The following is a 20821-nucleotide window of genomic DNA, read 5'->3' as shown; positions in this document are numbered from 1 at the left end:
GCAAAGTGCCTGACACAAAGCAGGTCCCTAGAAAATATTGCTGAAATGACTTGAAAACCAGACATGGAACTTTGTTTCTGGTGACCACTAGAGAGAGCTGAAAGGCAGGATTTGAAAGGCCTTCTAAAGTAAAGCCTCCTCAACCCCTGCGGGAGTTGCATATCTAATCCCTTTCCTTGTGCCTCTGGAGTCTCCTCTACATTTCAGCTTATTAGAATTCAGAACTTGCTTCAAAGGCTCTGGTTCAAACCAGCACCCACCCTATCTAAGCACCAGCTGTCAGATACCAGGGATTTACTAGGGGCACCTGTAATTCCTGTCAGCTGTCCTGCTCTGCTGCTGTGAAGTGGCAGGGAACTGCTGGCTGCCTCTTCAGACATGAAAAGGCCCTGGGGGAGAGCATATGCTCATAAAAATTATGGGATTCCACAGCTTTGAAATCTAATGATCCTGAGTGATCAAACACAGACTAGGGCCTTGGGGCTACTGGGGGAGTGACTGAGGGGGCAGCAGACCTTCGGTGGGAGAGCCTGGAGCCAGGCAGCAGGACAGAGTAATTAGTCTCAGTGGAGAGAGATGAGGAGGCTGGCAGCTTCAGGATGTCTGCACTGAGTCAGGGGAGAAACAACAATAGCCAAGAGCTGGGTGGTAAACCACCCTCTTGCAAAGGAAACCAGTCTCCTCCACCCCTCTCCTGTTCAGTGTATGGCCATAGGGAGATGGACTTTATTTGTACCTTTTGGGCTGCTGAGGGTGGAAAGGCAGTAGGTGGGACCAGCTGTCCATGGCCAAGGCCACATGAAGGTCTGGAGCGCTTGGGAAGAGAGAACCCCGGAAGTATGTGTTGGTTGGGAGTGAGAGTAATTGTGAAAAGATGGGCTATGCTAAAAGTCAGACATGGCTCAGATTTCTTTTTGCTTGGAGCTGGTTCTGCCAACACCCTTTTGCAAATGGGTTCACTATATGGTTGTTGAATGAAGTGTGCAAGTCATGTTCCCCTGCTTGTGTCGGTTTCTTCATCTGCAAAATGAGGAGTTTGGACTGGACTGGAAGTCGACCTGAGTTCAAGGTTTCAGCCTGCTCTGTCACTGACAAACTGTGTGAGCCTGCTGCAGTGCCTTATATACAGGCCTCAGTGTCCTCACTTAAATTCAATGCAGAGTATGGACAAGGGAGACTCTAAGGTTACTCCCAGCTTTGTCATTGTTAATAGGTCTCTCTTCTGTATCACCCTCAATTCCAGGCTGCTGCCTGGCTGTATAACCCAGCTATACTAGCCCATTCAAGTTACCCCATCAATTACAAGCGAGAAGAAAAGGAGTACAGACCCTGGCATAAATTTGATTTGACATGAGATTTCAGTTCTGAAACTAAACTTCCTGCTGTTAACCAGGTTAAGACTATTTCACCCATGTAGGCAACATACACACCAAAGCTGGATTTTTAAGTCTATTTCACCCGTGTAGGCAACATAACACACCAAAGCTGGATTTTTAGATCTGTTTATTTTGTTCCAAACCTTCTGAGGATTTAAATGTCCCAGATCTCAAGCTCCCAAATTTTGTTCGTTCTCCTTGATTTAACTGTGGTGCATAAGAGGCTGCATCTTACCCTAAATATTAATACTGTGCTGCTTTCGCCAACCAACATTCTCTCCAAAAGTGCACAAGCACGCACATGCACGCGTACATGTGTGGAAGAAGTAAACTGACACCCTGCCACGTTATGTGACACCTGATAGGGCAGATTTGGGACCTGTGAATGTCTTTCCTTCATCTGGAGAGAAGTGGGTAGCACCCTGATTCTTAAGAGCTATCCATACCATGAGCAACAAAGGAGGCCCTGCAGAACTGCCCTCAGGTGACTTGGTGGGAGTGGGCAGGGAGCAATGGAAGCAGGGGCTTTGTTGCTCCAACATTTTCAATGGCCTCTTCTGGGACTTAAAGAGCTCCTGGGGCCCAGCTCCTCCTGTTCCACTGCTGTTTGGGATAACAGGGTTATAAATAGGCAGGCCCCTTCCTATTCACAGAGCCAAGAACCAATGGGTTTTCCTTTGGGGAATTGATAAGAGCTGGACTGGGACCAAGGGAGGGGGCTCCAGACTTTGGCCTTGAATGAAGCCATCAGAGGCCAACCATGCCCCAGCTGCCTGTTTGTAACGGAAAAACTCATGAGTGGGGACCACTGTCTTCTCTGGAGCTCCACAGGGGCAATCTCATCCTCCTGGCCCTGGGATGGCCCTGGCTCGGGGTGGCAAGTCACTGTTAGCTCTAGGTGACAGCCAGGGATGCCTGGTAAGAAGATGATGAAAGGTTAGGGTAATAGGAACACAGCAGAAAAAGACCCGGAATAGGGAGAAATACAAAGAGGCCGAGTGAGGAGAGAGGCTGAGCTCCTAATAAGGTGAGTTGTGATGGCCGGACACGGTGTGGCTGGAAATGCTCTTCAGCAAGAGTGCTTCCCAGAGCTTAGGCATAGGGAAACATCTGGTACCTACTTCAGAGGGATGAAGATGGTCCAGAGTCTACCTTTCCTGGCACCTTTAATGCCCACTAAGTAGAGTGGTCCAGGATGCCCAGCATGGGGGACACATTGAGTAGTAAAGGCTAGGATGGTTTCCTCTTCCTAGAAGTTTTCCAACCCTATGTGCAGCTGCTGCCTCTACCTTTGGGGGATCCAGGTTGGGAATGGGATTTTCCCTCAAACAGTTCCTTTTCTGGCCTGGCCCAGGTGGAAATGTTGACCTGTCATGAATAATGAGAGATGGAGTTGGTCCTTCCCCAGGTCCATAACGATTGCTCCTCCCCCCACCATGCCATTCACCCTGTCATCAGTCTTCCTCTGCCTGCTGAGATGAAAGGAATTTCTTCACATTTTGACACGTAGATATAAGGATGGGGAGCTGGGACAGCCTGCAGGTTAATGCATTGTCCTGGAAAATCTGTAAAAAATCAGTGAGTGGAATTTTATGGTTTTTAAGGTCCCTTTCCTATGTGATATTCTATTATTCCACTATAGGACTATAGCAGCTTGAGCCAAAAAATGAGATGTGGCTCAGCCTGAGATGAGTGGAATTGATGCTAGTGTTAAGGGCGGGCTGGGCCAAGGTGAGGCTTATTGGCCCAAGCTCTGGGTCCCTCCTTTCTTCAAGCACCCACGAGTCTATGACAGTCATAAAAAGAAATAGAGGGGGATGAGAAGGGAGAAGAGGCAGTAGAGGAAAAAAAGGAGGAAGGAAAGAAGAAAGCAGACTGTTAGCCAACCATATGATGGGGAGACTCTCTGTACACTTGTAAAATGATGTAACCCACACCTCTTGGGAAGCCATAGCCCTCAGAGACTCTGAGGCTAAACAAGGCTCCTTGTCTCATTTTACCTCTATGCCCTTTCCCTCGCACCCCCCGATGGTTCCTAAGGACAGATGGCAAGGAACTCCTCAGCACACAGGCTTGGATCTTCCCACCAGGCTCCTGGGGACACAGTAGCACCTTTGGCAGTTGCTTTTAGTGGGTGACTAACAAGCTGGGCCAGGAGTTCCCATCTTCCTCTTCCCCCAAGAGTTAGAAAATATATGGAGAGGGTCCAAAGGCGAGGGGGTGATCCCAAGCTTTCCTAGACCCTGGGAGGAGAGGACCCTGGCAAGTTTAAAGGCATTCACAGGGAGAATTTGGTTAATGAGTTTGGAACACCTGGAGCTTTGGCTCCAGGGGGATGGTCAGGTGGCTGAAATGCTGCATGTGCAGGTTTGGGAACAAGTGTGCTGGTGGCAAAAATGTAAATGCTGAGCAGGGCAGGGTGAAGGGAAAGGTTTGGGGAGGAGCACACGATGGCAAATAAGAGGCATTAGATTGGTTCCTCAGGGGTGGGGGAGCCTGGCAGCAGCTCTCCATTGGGGTCTGGGTCAGGGGTCAACATCTTATCCTTGCTGGAATCCCTTTGTTCTTTCTTGAACATCCTTTGATGCATCAGAGGGACGAACAAGAGGATTACAGCCCCGACGATGGGGGGCACACCGGCAAAGTAGAAGGCCACATGATAGTCCCCAAAACAGTTGCGGAGGAGGCCTGAAAAGTCAACAGAGACAAGTCAAGCCCAGCTTTGCCCTCCTGTACAAAGGTGCTCTCTGCCTCTTCTAGGGGCCATCACAATGCCTATCCAGAGACTCTTGGCCTGTACTGCCTTTACCTGAGAGCCCCCTCAGTTTAAACACTCCTAGATGGAAGAAACAAAACCTCTATTACAAAGACAGGCTGCTCCTCCCTGAGGCACTGGGGTTGCAGGCTCTTGAGGTTATGAAAGAAGCAAATGAAGCTTCTCGATTTCTCCATTTCTGACTTTCATGAAGCTACAGCTAACTTCTAGTCACTCCAAGGTATGGAGTTAGGAGGCAAGCTACTCTAAAAGAACTCCACAGAAGATGACCAAGACTTGTTTTGGTTCACAGTGATATACCCTTCCACCCCCAGCTTGGGCTAGAGTGTTCTTGTGGAACAATTCAGCCAAGTTCCTATTTTCCCTTTCTTTGAAGTGCCCATTTGCCCTAAGAGGAGGCTGTATGTGTATCCTTCCTTCCAGTTACAGATATGGTTGGCCCCTCTGGGTTTCCCTAGGTCGCCAATATGGTGAATGTGTTTGGCATGGGATACAGGGCCTTCCCTGCTCACCTCCAGAAGCTAATGTGGGACACCTCATAGGGAGGATGAGCCCAGAAACACTACCAAAGAAAGGCAAGTAGGCCCTGAGGCTGCTTAGGAGGTAAGCAAAATGGAAAGAGATATGGATTCTGGGATCCACCTTTGGGATCAGGAGTTGGGTAGAGGCTCCCCTCCCCCAGTGGACAGTGTGGCTATTGAACAAGGGCCTGAGTAGAAGGTTTTGTCACTGTAACACAGCATGACCAGTGCCCTCACAACACCTTGTACAGAATTAGTATTCAAGGAATACTTGTTGAGCTAGCCCAGTTGGCCAGCCTAGGAGACTCTAGCCCATGAATCAATATTTGCAATAAATCCTAAAGAAAGGAAATGATGTTCTCTTCTTATTAGTTTTCCTTGTTTCCTAAGTTCTCTGGGGTACCAACAATGTCCTTCTTGGAAGTGGAGAGAGAAATTGGGAGTGCTGAAAGATGGCAAGCCAACACATTGCCTGTTGCCTGCTGGAAGTGAGCCTCATTGGTCCAGTCCTGGGTTGTGTTCTTAATCAAATCTTTTCTACAGGCTCAGTTCAGAAGCTGGTAGAGGAGGAGGGGGTATCTCTAAGTCTTAATAAAACCAGGGCCCACTTTCTCTTCTCTTCCTGCTCAACTACCTTCCAAATAATTACCTGCCTGTAAAGAGAGAGAGAGAAGATTCTGGATCAATAGAATGGTCAGGAAGGCCAAACCCATTTCTCTCTCTACCGTCCCAGAATCAGCCATGCTGTCTACAATAAAACCCCACAGCAACAGATATACAGCCATGAAAAGCCCATCCCCCCAAATGAATCCATGCACATATACTGTCCTTAGTCTCTTTCACCAATAGTGGTAAGGGGTTTCATGCACTCTGACGAGGCTGCTTAAATAGAAAAGAAGGAGAAAAGGGACTTTAAGCAGAGGTGCTTAGGAGATCTAGGTCCCAAGGAAGACAGGACTCCTCCACTCATGCCCTCCCTGCAATATTAACCTCACCTGCAATGGGGGGTCCGGCAATCATCGGCAGGGCCATCATGCCCAGGAGGTAGCCAATGGCCTGTGAGGCCTGCATTGGGCCCACCAGCTCAAATGCGATGGGGGCCATGATGGTGATGAAGAAGCCATCACACAGGCCCAGGAAGAGGCAGACAACGATGAGGCCCCCGAAGCCCCGGCAGAGGGGAATCATCATGGACATCAGGCCCAGGAGCAGGAAGGAGATGACCTAAAGGAGCAACAGCCTGAGGTCATGTTGTGCTTGCCTGCCAAGACCACATAGTAAATCACATCTCCTTTCTCAGGGCCTCGTTTCTACCGTCTGTAAAATGGGGCAAGGGGATATCAACAGAGAGCCCAGTGAACTAGTTACTTAGGCCCCTTCTAAGTTCTGCTTAGAAGGACTTAGGATTTAAAGATTTTAAGAGAGCCCCTATTTAACTTTGATTCCGTCAAGACTTTTAAAAGAGGAGGCATTGCTCCTGTCCTCAAGAAGTTGTCTTTTAACTGGATTCTGAGATAAAGGGAATTGCTGTTGCTGCTTTCTGACTCTGTGTTTGGCTGCCCCAGGCAACAGGGTCTGGGATCAGACCATGCTGGTATTTTCAGATCCATGTTAGATATGGGAAGAGGAAGGAGAGGAAGTGAGGATGACTTGAATAATTGAACAATGATTAGATGGGGGCATGAATGGAAGGCACAGCTTTCTGAAATGAGGAAGGAGCCAGTCCCCATTTTTGTGGGAGACTGCTTTTAGAAAACACCTTGGTATGAAGGAGGCCTTTGGGAGGTTCACCCAGGTTCCTTAGGCTTTAGGACATGGGACACACCACCCATCTCAGACACTCAGATGTTATGGCTCTGGGGGCTTCTGGGCTTGTCTGGGCACTCTGCGAAGGCAACAAAGGGGGCTCTAAGGAGAACCAAGACACTAGAAAGAGGTCTAGGGAGCCTGAAGCCAGCCCAGGGGGCACTGACGAGCCACTGGGCTTTCTTTGGGCTGAGCAAAATGACTCTGAAGTAAAGAAGCTGCCTTTCCAGAGGCTGGTTTTTCCCTCTCAATAGAGATAAGGGCCACTGGACACACAGCTGGCCTTTTGATGAAGGTCATCTGCAACCTGTGTCCGTGAGCCAGACTAAAGACCTGGGCTCCACCCACTGTAGCCAGCAGAGCCAGGTTGTCCCAGGGTCAAGGTTAAGGCCTGATCTGTTAACCAAGGCCTTGACAGGATCCAGGATTTTCTAATAGTTCACACAGGCAGGCGGACTTACCCAGGAAGTGTAAGTCACCACATGGTAAGGGTACGTCACCACATCACCACATGGAAGGCAGGTAGGAGGGTCAAGGCTGTTTCAAGCACTAAAGATTTTCTGTGTTGTTGCTGCCAATGGGTTTGTTAGGCTAATTGGTTGGATTTTGGAGAGGATAAGAAATGTCCTGGTCATGCCATCTAAGGAAATCTCTTTGTTGAGGGACTTTTGAACTTTGCCCAAGATGTTTTGGGATAGCTAGGCAGAATCTAGGAATAAGAACCCAGATATCCCAGTTTGTCCTCTAGGAGATTCATTTATTCATGTAAGATAAAACCAGACCCACCTATCAACCAAGTCATAATGGTATGGCAATTAAGGAGTTAATACCATTATATAATACAAAGGACCCCATTAACTGATTTCAATTGGCTGTAATTACTACCTACTGTATCTAGCTGCCTCTTAACATCCTCCACGAGGCCTTGCCAAGGTTCAGAAATTAAAAATCCCTCTTGGAACTGAGAATCAGGCCTCAAGAATTGGCCCAAAGTGAGGTTGTCCTGCAGGTTGTCACCATTTCCTTACCAACAGACTGTCCAGGGGCTTGACACCAGACACATGTGCCTGTCTTTGTCAGTAGTAGGAACCACAAAGTCTAGTGGATGGCTCTTCAGAACCTGGAGCTGTGTGCACTCCTTTTCTCTCCCAGACCAGTACTCCTGCATCTGACCCAGGGAGAAAGGGAGGCAAATTCTCATGATGGAGTATCTTGAGTAGCTCAAGAGAGAGAGGTTCATTCATTGTTTTGTGCTCTCAGCCTGAGACACTTACCAGCACAATGAGTTTGAACAAATCACTTTCCCTCTCTGGGCCTCAGTTCCTCAGTTTGTAAAATGGAGAATTTGGACTACAAGTTGATGAAGATATGTTTCAGCTAAAAAGTTCCAAGATTATTTTATATTATTCTAAGTGGTAAAACTGGGTCAAATAAGAGTGGAAAAGGGGAGAGATTGTTGGGTGGGTAGGGGAAATGGTCAGCAGAAGCACTGGGCCACAAGCCTAGTTCTTCTTCTGACTAGCTAATGCCTCTTCCTCTCTTGGAACTCCCTCTGCACAATACAAAGCAAAAACTGCTTGGGCCCTACCTCTCTCCTAGGGACTACAGTGAGAAATGAGCTATATGGCTAGGCAAGGGCTGCTGCCTTTCCTCAAGATAAAGCCCTGGCCCAATACTAGCTTACCCTCATCTCCAGCACTCTTTGGCATCTTGGAGTTGCTGATATTGACAGGGAAGACCCACAGGGGTGCCATGTGGAAGAGGCTGGGAAAGCCACACACAGTCCTATGCAAAAAGCCACCCAGGTAAGGTCTTGCTGATATTGGCACAGGAATTTAAAATTTTATAATTGGTTTATCTCAATCACAGCCTTTTGGTTTGACCTTGGTCTAGTCACTTATGTCTGGGACTTGGTTCTGCCATCCATCACTTAGTATAAAGTGGAATATGAGAAGAGTGCTACATAGGAGTTCAGCTCTGCCATGACTGTCTGAGTCTTTCCCTCAGTTTCTCCATCAGTGTAATGAGAGGTTGGACTGGATGGACCATAATGGCACCCTGAGCTCTGACAAAGCAGATTCACTAGCTCTTGCAAATCTAACACAAAGTTAAACACAACAGGAAACCTTAATCATATCCTCATCCAAGACATATGAGGGTATTTAGGAAAACACTTGGGGCTATCAGAAGACAGAGAAATCCCTGCTGTGTGTATAGTCAGGGCCCCTTGGAAGTTCTTTTAGGACTTCTCCAGGATAGTCAGAACTCAGCCACCTTCCTGATGGACTGTGACCCACATGTTTTCTGGGACTGCTGTTATCCCTTCACAGGGTTCCACACTTGGGCACCTTCTGGTAAACCCAGCTGCTGTAGCAAAAAGCGTGAGCCAGGTGAGAAAGACAATATTGTTGCCCAGTAGACAAAGACAGCTTGAGCAGTAGTCTGTATTCAAGCCAGACCAGAGCCCAGGTCACACAAAAAGTGGCCTCTCGAGCATCCACATGGCTACTGCCCACAATATGAGGCTACCTGTGTCACTGTGAGAAGGATTAAAACTTTGCATGGCTATAACACTTTTTACTTCTCAAAGCCTGTTCACACCTGTATTCCTTTTGATCCTCACCTGCAAGGTGAGATAGGAAAGGCAAGGATTATTCTCATTGCACAAAAGAGGAAAGTGAGGTATAGAGAGGGCAAGTGAGGTCTGGCCTTTTCTGGCAATTTTTTTGTGTCCGTCAAGAGGATGGCATTTGAGAGCCAGTGTTTGGTGCCAAGTAGCTCTGGAGGTATAAGAAGTGATGGGTCTGGGCCTAGAGGAGAGAGACACTGGGCCACAGAGTACTACAGATGCTCAAGACCCTCCAAGAGAGTATAAGGTAGCAATGAGTTCAGTCTTCAGTGGGGGCAGCATCTAACTCCTGGCTTCAGTTTCCCTTTCAGATGGGAGAGCCTTTATTAATAAACATTTTCTTTGAAAGTGTTCTTAGAGGTTCCATTTACACTGACAGCTTTCACTACATCCTCACTCCATTTTGATGAAAGAGGCAGAACAAGGATGATGATCTTCACTTGAAAGCAAGGGAAACAGAGGCTTAGAGAATTTGATTGACTTTCCCATGTCACACAGCAAGCTGGTATCAGAGCTGGGGCCCAGGCCACAGGAATTATACATCCTACCATTGTATCCCAAAGGTTGGAGATAACCTAGCATCTGTGGCAGGCTGTTTTCCCCACGGTAGACAGGGTGGTCACACTCACCTGCAAGTAGATCTTCTTAAGTCCAGGAATGGAGTCACTAACACGGCCTGACACAAGGCGCCCAAGGCCTGAGGTAGCTCCAATACACACCAAGAGCACCCAGGTCTGCTTGATTTCCAAGAATTCCTCTTCCACATACTTCATCTGAAAAGCATAGCACCAGGCCCCCAGGATAAGAGGAAGAAGAAGAGTTGGCTGGTTAATTGTTGGCATACCCAGAACCCTCTACTGCTTACTTCCCTGGACCATGGCAAAAGTTCCTTCTCCTGCAGCTCCCTCCCTTATAGCCTTAGCTCCAGAACAAGCTCTCTGGCTGTTTCTAACAGCTTAAAAGGCTGCATATCCCCTGGCTCTCTGGATTCTGGGTTTCAGAGCAACAGCTGAGGGCAGTGGGTGTCTCTAATCCCCTTCCAAGCCCTGGCAAGACCGAATACAGCCTTAACAACTGAAAAAAGTCCAAGGGTTCCCCTATTATCTCCTCATTCCTTGACCCAGAACTGACAGCCTGGGGTAACAGCAGGTCACCAAGGGAGAAGGATCCACTAACTTCCAGGTAATATTCCAAAAGTGTGCTTTAAGAAACAAAAGGTCTGTGGAAGATAACAGCTGGACTACAACCAACAAATCTTTGGCCATGTAAGTTGGGTGTATGGTGGTTAAACAAAGCTTAATTGATTTCTTTACAGCAGGATTTTGGTACCTTTAAAAGATTGCTACACATTATGAAGCTAGAGAAATCTAGTATATGTTATTTCTTAAACAAAATTACTTGACCCCAAAAACTAGCATTCCATAAGACACACTCTTAGAAAACTCTATCATTGAGGGACTTCCCTGGTGGTCAGTGGTTAAGACTTCATGCTCCCAATGCAGGGGGCCTGGTGATCCCTAGCCGGGGAACTAAGATCCTACATAGCACAACTAAGCTGGCGTGCTGCAACTACTGAGCCCACATGCTCTAGAGCCTGCATGCTGCAACTAGAGAGCCCAAGCACTGCAACCACTGAGCCAACATGCTGCGACTACTGAGCCCATGTGCTGCAACTAGAGAAGCCCACATGCCGCAACGAAGAGACCAGGCACTGCAATGAAGACCCAGCACTGCCAAATAAATATTAAAATAAAAAAGAAAGAAAAGAAAACCCTATCATTGGGTCATCTGGGGCAGCCTCCTGTATCCCGGCGATGCTTATCTTCTCCTGAAAATCCATCTAGATTTATCAGTGGGGGAAACCATATGCATGGGCCTCCCCCTGAGGAACTTCCCCCATTTCCCATTGAGGTCTTCCCTCAGCCTGTGCTCTTTCCTACTCTGGGTCTCTCCAAACACTGTTTTGTCTTTCTCCAAAGGTTCCAGGTCTGCCCTTTCAATGTCTTCTGCTCCTACCCTCTGGACTTCAGGCAGATTAAGGGCAACTTCTTGGGGTCAGGTAGGGTGGACCCACCCTGGTATTCCTCACCAAGTGTACATAGGGAACGAAGTAGCCAAGGGCAGCAGCAGCGATCCCGAAGGCCCAGATGCGGTAGGTACGTTGGCGGAACACTCGCATGTTGAAGTACTTCCTGAGCTGAGCCAGAAAGCGTTGGCACAGGGTGTGGACACCTCTCTTGCTTGGGGTGTCCTGCGAGCTGGGCAGGAGGGGTCGGTAGGTGAGTGAAAGCAGCGTAAGAATAAACATAAAGGTACTCAGCACCTGGAAGGTTTGGGCGAGCTTGATCTTAGCCCCCAGCGTTTTGATGAGGAGGGGGAAGGATATGGAGAAGATGCTACTCCCAGCAGACACCACACCATTGGCCAGACCCAGACGGCGTTGGAAGTAATGGCCCAGGATGACGAGAGATGGCTGAAAGGCGAAGGAACAGCCACAACCAAAGAGAATCCCGTAGGTGAAGTAACGCAGGCTTAGTGAGCTGTGGGAGAGACACCAAGAGCTATCCTCAGAAGCCTGACCAGCAATCCACCTGCCCTTCCCCCCCACCCTCCTGAGATCTGCATACCCCCACCCTTAACCCACGGCCTCAGTTACTACTGACCCTCAGAATAGACAAGGAATAGGACCTTCTGATCCCCATTTTGTAGATGGGGAGACAGAGGCTCAGAGAAGTAAAGTAATTTACCCAAGGTAGCATAACTGGGGATCAGCAAAGCTTGGACTTGAATCTAAATCTGTGTGACTCTAGTTCGAATCATAGTACCCCATCAGAGAGCACTGTTCAAAAGAAAGCCAAAACTAGCCTATGCAAAGTCTGGTTGAGGGGCTACAAAGAGTAAGTAAGTCAGTGCCTTAGAGAGAACAGTTACACCTACTGCTCACCTAGACACCATGGTTGGGCTGGTAACCAAAGCTTTATCCCAAGTAACAAGAAAGTTCTGCAAGGAGCCAAGATTCTAGAAGGTTGAGACCCTCCATAGGACTCTTCAGTGTCTTTCTTCATGCTCAGGGCCCTTAATATTTCACAGAATGGTTGATGGTATTCTGAGAGACACCCCCTCCCCAACCATGCCCACAGTCTGGATGTCCAAAGACCCTTTACTCCAGGCCCTAGATAATTTCCATGGGGATCCTAAGGTAAGGAGTTTCTATAACTTCCAAAGCCTGGCTTCTGTTGCTGGACATGATATGGACTAGCTTCCCAGAGTAGCTTGGCTGCTTGATGGGAACTGGAAACTCAAAGAAGTTGTGGGCCTGGCCAAGTAAGAGAGGCTCTGGCTTAAAACCCTTAGGCCCTGCTTTGACTATAAACTTCTATAACAGAAGGCAAGGTATCAGAAGGGAAAAGGCCATGGGAAGGTCAGCTTGGCTGGCCATTTGCCCTCAGATGATACTGGCACAAACTAGTGAAAAAGTTTGTTTTCCTTTTGATGCCTCCACATACTTTGCAATACTTCTTATCTGACCACGTAATAACCTAATACTTTCCACGGTCGGGAAGTTCCTCTCTATACATAGATCCAGTCCTCATACTAAAGGATTGGACCTATGCTGCAGAGATGAAGTGGTGCTAGTACTCATGATTCCAAGACAGCTATCATCATCATTTCTTTCTATCTGCTTGCATTCATTGGATATGAGCAAGGGCTTTGGTTTCAAAAGGGTTGCCTCTACTTAGAACACATAGCTAAGTCAAGTGCTCCTCTTCTGTTAGATTCCTTGGGGCTTCCTCCCATTAGAATCTAAGTACTATTTGGGATTGACCTGGGCTGGGGGCCTTGTCTAAGGGAGAGGAGTTATGAAGGTCTGAGGGAGACCTTCAGGGAGGGGGCCAGTGGGAGAAAAGCATGGGATTCAGTTCAGGGAGCTGTGTGGTGGATCTATTTCTAGCTGGGCCCAAAGGCAGGAGGCCCCTGAGCAGGCTTATCAAGGCCTCCCCACCCCTGCCTGAACTTTGCCCCACCTCACACCATCCAAAGGAACTCAGAGCCCTGATTCAAGCAACAGGAAAGATGACTTGGAGTTCTAGCCACAAGCAGAACCATTTCTCCACTGGATGTGAAGCCATCCAGAAAGTTTCTTGGCTTTGAAGATGTTCTTGCAGAAAGGGCAAAGGGGGTGGGGGAGGAGCTTAGGGGCTGGAGAACAGAACGCCTACTCCAATGTGCCTAAAGAAGAATGCCAGGAGAAAGCACATCTGAGCTCCTTCCCCTCCTGTAACTGAGCTCATGTGGATTGGAAGGAAAATGGGATCCGTATGTTGCTAATTTGTTTACACTTTGCTCTGCTTGGCCTTAAAAAACAGGCCTCTGCTGTGTAGCTCTGAGACTGGAGCCGCTTCTGAGGCCTAGCTCCTTCCCACAAGGAGCCAGACACGAGCTTGCTGAGGGCAAATGAGGCCGACCACCAGAGGGGTCCTGAAAGGGTTTGGAGCTGCTGCCCTGGGAGGACTGAGCAGATTACAGACAGGATATGATTTTCCCTGCCTCTGTCCCAGTTGGTTGGGACCAAGCCAAGAAACCATTGCAGGCCAGATCCAAGCTCTGCTGGAAGGTGGGCTGGGCAGCCGGAAATGCTCAAGTCATAAAGAAAGCTGGCTCAACCTCACAAGGCCAAGTTGTAGCAGAACACAATTATCATTCTCTGCTGTGAGTGGAACCTTAGGCCTGGAGAGCATAACCATGGTCCTTCTCCGGGGAGCCAAGCTCAGAAAGCAAGTCTCTGATAAGCTAGCCACGTCTCCAGGCTGGCATTCTCCTACCCCAGCCCAGGCAGATTGGAAGTAGGAGGTACCATAACTCCCAAAGTGTCTTTGGCAGAAAGTCATTGGAGTTCTTTAGGAATCCCATATTCCTCAGGCTGTGGTGGAGGGTTTTTACTTCTCTCCTCCCCTACAGACATGCTTCTGGAGAGCTGGCAGAAAGAAAGCAGAAAATGAACTTGTAGCCTGCTCCTTGCCCGTCACTACCAGTTTCTGCCAGTGGGACCTATGGGACCAGAGTTTGAGTTTACCTAGCTTAGGCTTAGTTGGGTAGCTGGGTGCTGGGTCTGTATCTCAGTGAGGGAGGCTGCTAAACATCCCTTCTTACACCCAAGACATGAATCTTTATCTGTTCCAAATCATCCATGCATTGCTATCCAGAAATGGAAAAGGACCAGAAATGCTAAACAGCCTTGGGCTCAGCTGACCTCTTTTTCAGCATAAGATTACCTTAGGAATCCTGTAATGGTAGGTGTTCACATGGGCTTACTCCAGAAGTTCATTTCCAGGAGGGCAGTTGAGGTCATGAGATGTGTGGCATATTGAAGGGAAATAGAATGGCAGAGCTGGAAGACACCTGAAAAGACCTGATCTAATCTCCTCATGTTACAGTATAAAAATTGAGGCCCAAAGAGGGGAATGGTACTCATGAATTTTTCCATTGCCATTCAGTGGCCAAAACTTGACTTGGGCCCAGCAGTATGAACGCCCAAGCTTTGGCTCCTCCCACCACTTTGGAACTCTTGGGTCCTCTTTGGGTATATTCCCTACCAATGTGTCCTGGGGACCCTACCAAGATGAGTCCCATTGGACAATAGTTCCTGGGAGCAGGGTCTTGAGGACCCTACATGGAAAGGGCCACAGGGGATTCTACAGTGAGAAGAGTGTCTAGTTGAGGCCCAGAAAGAAGTCAACCCTCAGCCTTGGGCAAATGGTCGGCAACTCTTAGCCTTACCTGGTGAAGGAGCTGGTATGGAGGCCAATGAAAGCGACGGCAGCCCCTGCAGTTGCTGTGATTCGGCAGCCCAATCGATCAGTGAATATACTCACAATGGGAGAACAGAAGAAGATCATGCCCATTGAGAGGGCTCCTACCCATGCTGCAGAGAAAAGAAGCACAAAGACACCTTAGTTTAATGTGTTACCTGGTGGTGCGGCTGGTATCTCAGATCTTCTCTGGCCTTTCACTGGGGGCATTGCCTTGGTCTGCACTGCCAGCCTGCTAGTCCCTGATGGTCAGTGAGGTTAGGCAATTTTCAAAGTGCCTGTAACAAAGCAACGTGAGAACCAGGAGTCTAGTTCATAAGCATACCCAGAACTTCAAAGCTGAGGCAGGGAGCCTTTAGAGATCAAGTCTGTGATGGAGACTTCTAGCTAGCTACCACACAGCTACACTACATTTCTTAGCCTGTTCAGCTCTTTGGCTTGACCATGTGACTGAATTCTGACCAATAGCATGTGGGTAAAAAAGACAAATACCACTTCCAGGCCTGGACCATAAAAAGGCTACCATGATGTTTCTGCTTACTTGGGAGCTATAACGGCAGAGTGACCTTGGAAGCCATGTATTAAGACTGGCAGAACTGCCATCAGTTCTGTCTGGGTCTCTGAATGGAGTGAAGTTCCCCCTCTCTCTCCAATCTGGAACCCCTGTCCTGAATGTTACATAAGAAGTAAAGAAACATCTTGTCCTTTAAGCTACTGAATTTTCTAGGGCTATTTGTTATAGCAGTTAAACAAACACAAACTAAAACAAAGAGATTCCTCTACAACCATTTTACTGATAAAGAAACAGCTCCAGAAATGTGAAGGGACTTGCCAAAGATCACACAGCAAGTTCAGTGGCAGAGCTGGGACTCAAACCTAACTCTCCTTACTTCTAGTCCAGTATTCATTGTATTATATCTCTTACTGGGATGAATGAAGCTTCCCATCATTGGAGGTGTGCAAGCAGAGGTAGATATAAAACAGGGGATTCAAGCACTGTGGTCAGATTTGGACTAGCCAACAATTCAAGCTTGCTTCCAGGGATGCTAAGCCAGATTTATAGCCTTAGGCATTGGGCTACTTGGCTTCAGTGCCAAGGAACATGAGAATTAATTAAGCCTTCAGGAGCTTAGGTAAGACTTGTCTTGGTCATTGGAACAGTCCTGTGAAGATGCTAAGACTAAGGAGTAGGGAAGGCCACAGACAAAGGGCTCCTGGAATTGTACAGGGACACAGGGCAGGTTCAGGAGACACCCAAAGATTTATAAGGACACTGTGCAAGAGGGTCATGTAACTCTCGTGCTGAAATCCTTCATCAGAGCCCATGTTTGGCAAATCCCTGACTCCAAACTCAAATAAGAAGAGTTTATTCTGTTTATAAAGGCTCTTAAGTGTCTGTAACAATCCTTAACAGGGAGGAAGAAATTTGCCCTTTTACTTGGATTCTTCCAGCCCATTTCCCCTTGCTCAGCCCTCGCAAAGAAAGCCCAAGCTTTTTTTGTTTGAAGGCTGTATCAAGTTTCATCGTGGGCCTCTGTTTTCTAGGCTAAACAATTCTTAGTTTCATTAATATTTCTTCTTAGCTTTAATTTCTAAATCTGTATTACTTTGAGAGCTCTCCTCTTAACACGTTCCTAGTCTTCATCATCATCAACAAAAAGTATTCATTGAGTGTCACCTGAACAGGATGCCAGGCCAGCTTCTGGCTCTCTTCAATTGTGGAGCCTCAAATGGGCCAAAGGAGTGCAGTCTGAGGTTAGACAAGTCCACTGTCTGAGTCTCTTTCCTCAGTGCCTAATAGGCTGCTCAGATCTCCACTGGCAATCTTTGCTTTGCTGTGGGTGCCATCTTGAGTCTTAGCTGGCTGGCTCCAACAGTACTGGCCTGAGACTGCAGGAGACCCTAACTCTCATCACAATTTTACCTTATACCTTTCAATTTCACCTCTTATCAGCTATGGGACCTTGAGCAAATCACACAGCACTTCTCTAATCCTCCGACTTCTCATCTGTAAAACGGGGATTAAAATTCTCCATGTGCCTTCCCCGAAGTTTTTTTTTTTAATCTAAAGATTATCAGATGTGATCATATGTATGAGAGCTTTATAAATACCAATAGTCACACCATACATAAAAATTAATACAAATGGATCATAGACTCAAATGTAAAACTTAAAACTTCTAGAAGAAAGTATAGGAGAAAATCTTTTTGACCTTTAGTTAGGCAAAGATTTCATAGATAATTACCAAAAGTGTGATCCATTAAAAAATTGATACATTAGACTTCATCAAAGTGTAAAACTTCTGTTCTTTGAAAAATACTGTTATGAAAATGAAAGGGAAAACCACAGATTGGGAAAAGTATTTACAATACACACATTGATAAAAGACTGGTATCCAGAGTACAAGTGTGAGTTGACTCTCACAACTCAATAAGACAGCAAACAATCCAATTTAAAATATGGGCAAAAAGTTTGAACAGACATTTTACACACAAACACAGGACGTGAATGGCAATTGAGCACATGAAAAGATGCTCAATATCATTAATCATTCAAGAAATCCTTATTAAAACCACAATGAGATACCCCTATACAACCACTAAAAAGCCTTTTTTTTTTTTTTTTTTTTTTTTAATGACAATACCTAGTACTGGTGAGGATATAGAGGAACTGGAAATCTCATACACTGTTGATGGGAATGCAAAATGGTATACCTGCTTTGGAAAACAGTTTGGCAGCTTCTTAAAAGTTAAACATACAGTGGGACTCCCCTGGTGGTCCAGTGGTAAAGAATCCACCTTACAATGCAGGAGACGCAGGTTCTATCCCTAGTTAGGGAACTAAGATTCCACATGCCGAGGAGCAACTAAGCCTGCACGCCACAACTACTGAGCTCACACGCCTCAACTAGAGCCCGTGTGCCACAAACTACAGAGCCCACATGCTCTGGAACCCGTGCACCACAACTACAGAGCCCATGCACCCTGGAGTCTGTGCACCACAACTAGAGAAGAGAAAACCCGCACGCCACAATGAAGAGCCCGCCTGCCTCAACGAAGATCCCACGTGCCACAACTAAGACCCAATGCAGCCAAAAATAAATTAAAAAAAAAAGTTAAACATACAATTACCATATGACCCTAAAATCATTCTCCTGGGTATTTACCCAAGATAAATGAAAAATTATATTCATACAAAAAACTGTACCTAGATGTTTTTTCAAATTTTTCATAACTGCCAAAACGTGGCAATAACTCAAATTGTACTTCAACTGGTGAATATACATGGATATACATTAAGACAATGGGATACAACTCTGCAATAAATAGGAATGAACTATTGATACAGGCAACAACTTGGACAATTCTCAAAGGCATTATGCTAAGTGAAAAGAAGCCAGACACAAATGATTACATTTATATGTAATTCTGAAAAGGCAAAACTGTGGGGTCAAACAGATCAGTGCATGCCAGGAGGAAGGGTGAGGGGAAATGACTCATTGTATATGAGCATGAGGGATCTTCTTGGAGTAATGAAATGTTATATATTTTGACTGTAAGTGGTGATATTCTTTTGTCAAAATTCATAGAACTGAGCATATAAAAAGGGTGAATATTACCATATGTAAGTCATACCTCAATAAATCTGTTATAAAAAAAGAAGAGGGGGCAGGGAAGCAGGAAGTGCCAGTGGGAGATCTCATTTATGATGTATGTATTTTTATTCTGGCTGGATTTTCAAAAGAATTAGTTCAAGCGTATTATCAAAAATGAAAAAAATACTTAAATTCAGTAAATTATCTTACTGTCATTTTATCAACTACAACTCATCATTATCTGGCCCTTCTGAATTTCTAAAATACAATGAAAGCTGATGATTGGGCTTGAAAGTATCTTTTGCACAGTCAAAGAAAATTTAAATTATATTGGATATAGCTTTTTATGTTAATGACATGTATTCATCATTATGGTATCATACAGAATATTTTCACTGCCTTAAAAATACCATGCTCCACCTATTCATTCCTCCTCCCCTCCCAACCTCTGGCAACCACTGATCTTTTTACTGTCTCCATGGTTTTGCCTTTTCCACAATGTTATATAGTTGGAATCATACAGTATGTAGTCTTTTCAGATTGGCTTCTTTCACTTAGTAATATGCATTTAAGCTTCTCCCATGTATTTTCATGACTTGAAAGCTCTTATTTTTCAGCACTGAATAATATTCTATTGTCTGGATGTACCACAGTTTATTTACTAACTCACCTACTGAAGGACATCTTGTTTGCTTCCACATTTTGGCAATTATGAATAAAGCTGCTATAAATATCTGTGTGCAAATTTTTGTGTGGACGTAAGTTCTTGATTCATTTGGTTAAACACTAAGGAGCATGATTGCTAAATTGTATGTTTAGTTTTGTAAGAAACTGCCAAACTTTCTTCCAAAGTGGCTGTACCATTTTGCATTCCCAACATTAATGAGTGAGAGTTCTTGTTGCTCTACATCCTTGCCAGCATTTGGTGGTGTCGGTGTTCCAGATTTTGGTCATTCTAATAAGTATGTAGTGGTATCTCACTGTTGTTTTCATTTGTATTTCCCTGATGGCATATGGTGTTGTGTATCTTTTCGTATGCTTATTTGTCATCTGTATATTTTCTTTGATGAGGTGTCTATTAAGGTCTTTGGCCCATTTTTCAACTGGGTTGTTCATTTTCTCATTGTTGAGTTTAAGGAATTCTTTGTACATTTTGGATAACAGTCCTTTATCAGATATGTCTTTTGTGAATATTTTCTCCCAGTCTGTGGCTTATCTTCTCATTCTCTTGACATATTGTCTTCTGCAGAGCGGAAGTTTTTAATTTTAATGAAATCCAACTTATCAATTATTTCTTTCTTGGATCGTGACTTTGGTCTTGTATCTAAAAAGTCATAATCATACCCAAGTTTTCCTAAGTTATTTTCTAGGAGTTTTAGGGTTTCGTGTTTTATATTTAGGTCTGTGATCCATCCTGAGTTAATTTTTGATAAGGATGTAAGGTCTGTGTCTAGATTAATTTTTTTGCGTGTGGATGTCCAGTTGTTCCAGCACCATTTGTTGAAAAGATTATCTTTGCTCCATTGTATGGTCTTTGCTTCTCGTCAAAGATCAGTTGGCTATATTTATGTGGATCTATTTCTGGGCTTTCTATTCTGTTCCATTGATCTATTTGTCTATTCTTTCACCAATACCACACTGTCTTGAATATTGTAGCTTCATAGTAAGTCTTGAGGTCAAGTAGTGACAGTTCTCCAACTTTGTTCATCTCTTCCAATACTGTGGTGGCTATTTGGGGTCTTTTGCTTCTCCATGTAAACTTTAGAATCAGTTTATCGATATCCACAAAATAAATTGCTGAGATTTTGATTGGGATTGCACTGAATCTATACATCAAGTTGGGAAGAACTGACATCCTGACAATATTGAGTCTTCCTGTGTATGAACATAGAATATCTCCATTTATTTAGTTCTTTGAATTTTAGTTCATTAAAATTTTGTAGTTTTCCTCATATAAATTTGTATATATTTTGTTAGGTTTATACATAAGTATTTCATTTTTGGGCATGTTAATGTAAATGGCATTCATTTTTAAAATTTCAAATTCCTCTTGCTCATTGCTGGTTTATAGGAAAGCGATTCACTTTTGTATATTAACCTTGTATCCTGCAACTTTGCTGTAATTGCTTTTAAGTCCCAGAGTTTTTTGTCATTTTTTTCAGATTGTCTACATAGATGATCATGTCATCTGTGAACACAGACAGTTTTATGTCTTCCTTCCCAGCCTGTATACTTGTTATTTCTTTTTCTTGTATTATTATATTAGCTAGAACTTCCACTACAGTGTTGAAAAGGAGTGGTGAGAAG

General features: G+C 45.4%; 1 protein-coding gene across 1 annotated transcript in view; it reads right to left on the bottom strand.

The window, feature by feature from the left end:
- Positions 1-3843: 3843 nt before the first annotated feature.
- SLC16A2 (solute carrier family 16 member 2) overlaps positions 3844-20821 on the bottom strand; it is a gene marked incomplete at its 3' end in the record, with an annotated part of 115481 nt that continues 98503 nt past the window's right edge. Inside the window, exons 2-6 of the mRNA XM_079727153.1 lie at positions 14887-15031; positions 11198-11648; positions 9738-9881; positions 5669-5897; positions 3844-4064 (exon numbers count right to left, since the gene is read on the bottom strand). Of these exons, the coding sequence (XP_079583279.1) occupies positions 3844-4064; positions 5669-5897; positions 9738-9881; positions 11198-11648; positions 14887-15031 (1190 nt within the window). The remainder of the gene's footprint in view (positions 4065-5668; positions 5898-9737; positions 9882-11197; positions 11649-14886; positions 15032-20821) is intronic.

This window comes from Hyperoodon ampullatus (genome assembly GCF_949752795.1).
Source record: "Hyperoodon ampullatus genome assembly, chromosome: X".
Lineage (NCBI taxonomy): Eukaryota > Metazoa > Chordata > Mammalia > Artiodactyla > Ziphiidae > Hyperoodon > Hyperoodon ampullatus.
Note: the sequence above shows the minus strand (reverse complement) of the source record. Positions and strands in the feature narration are given on the sequence as shown.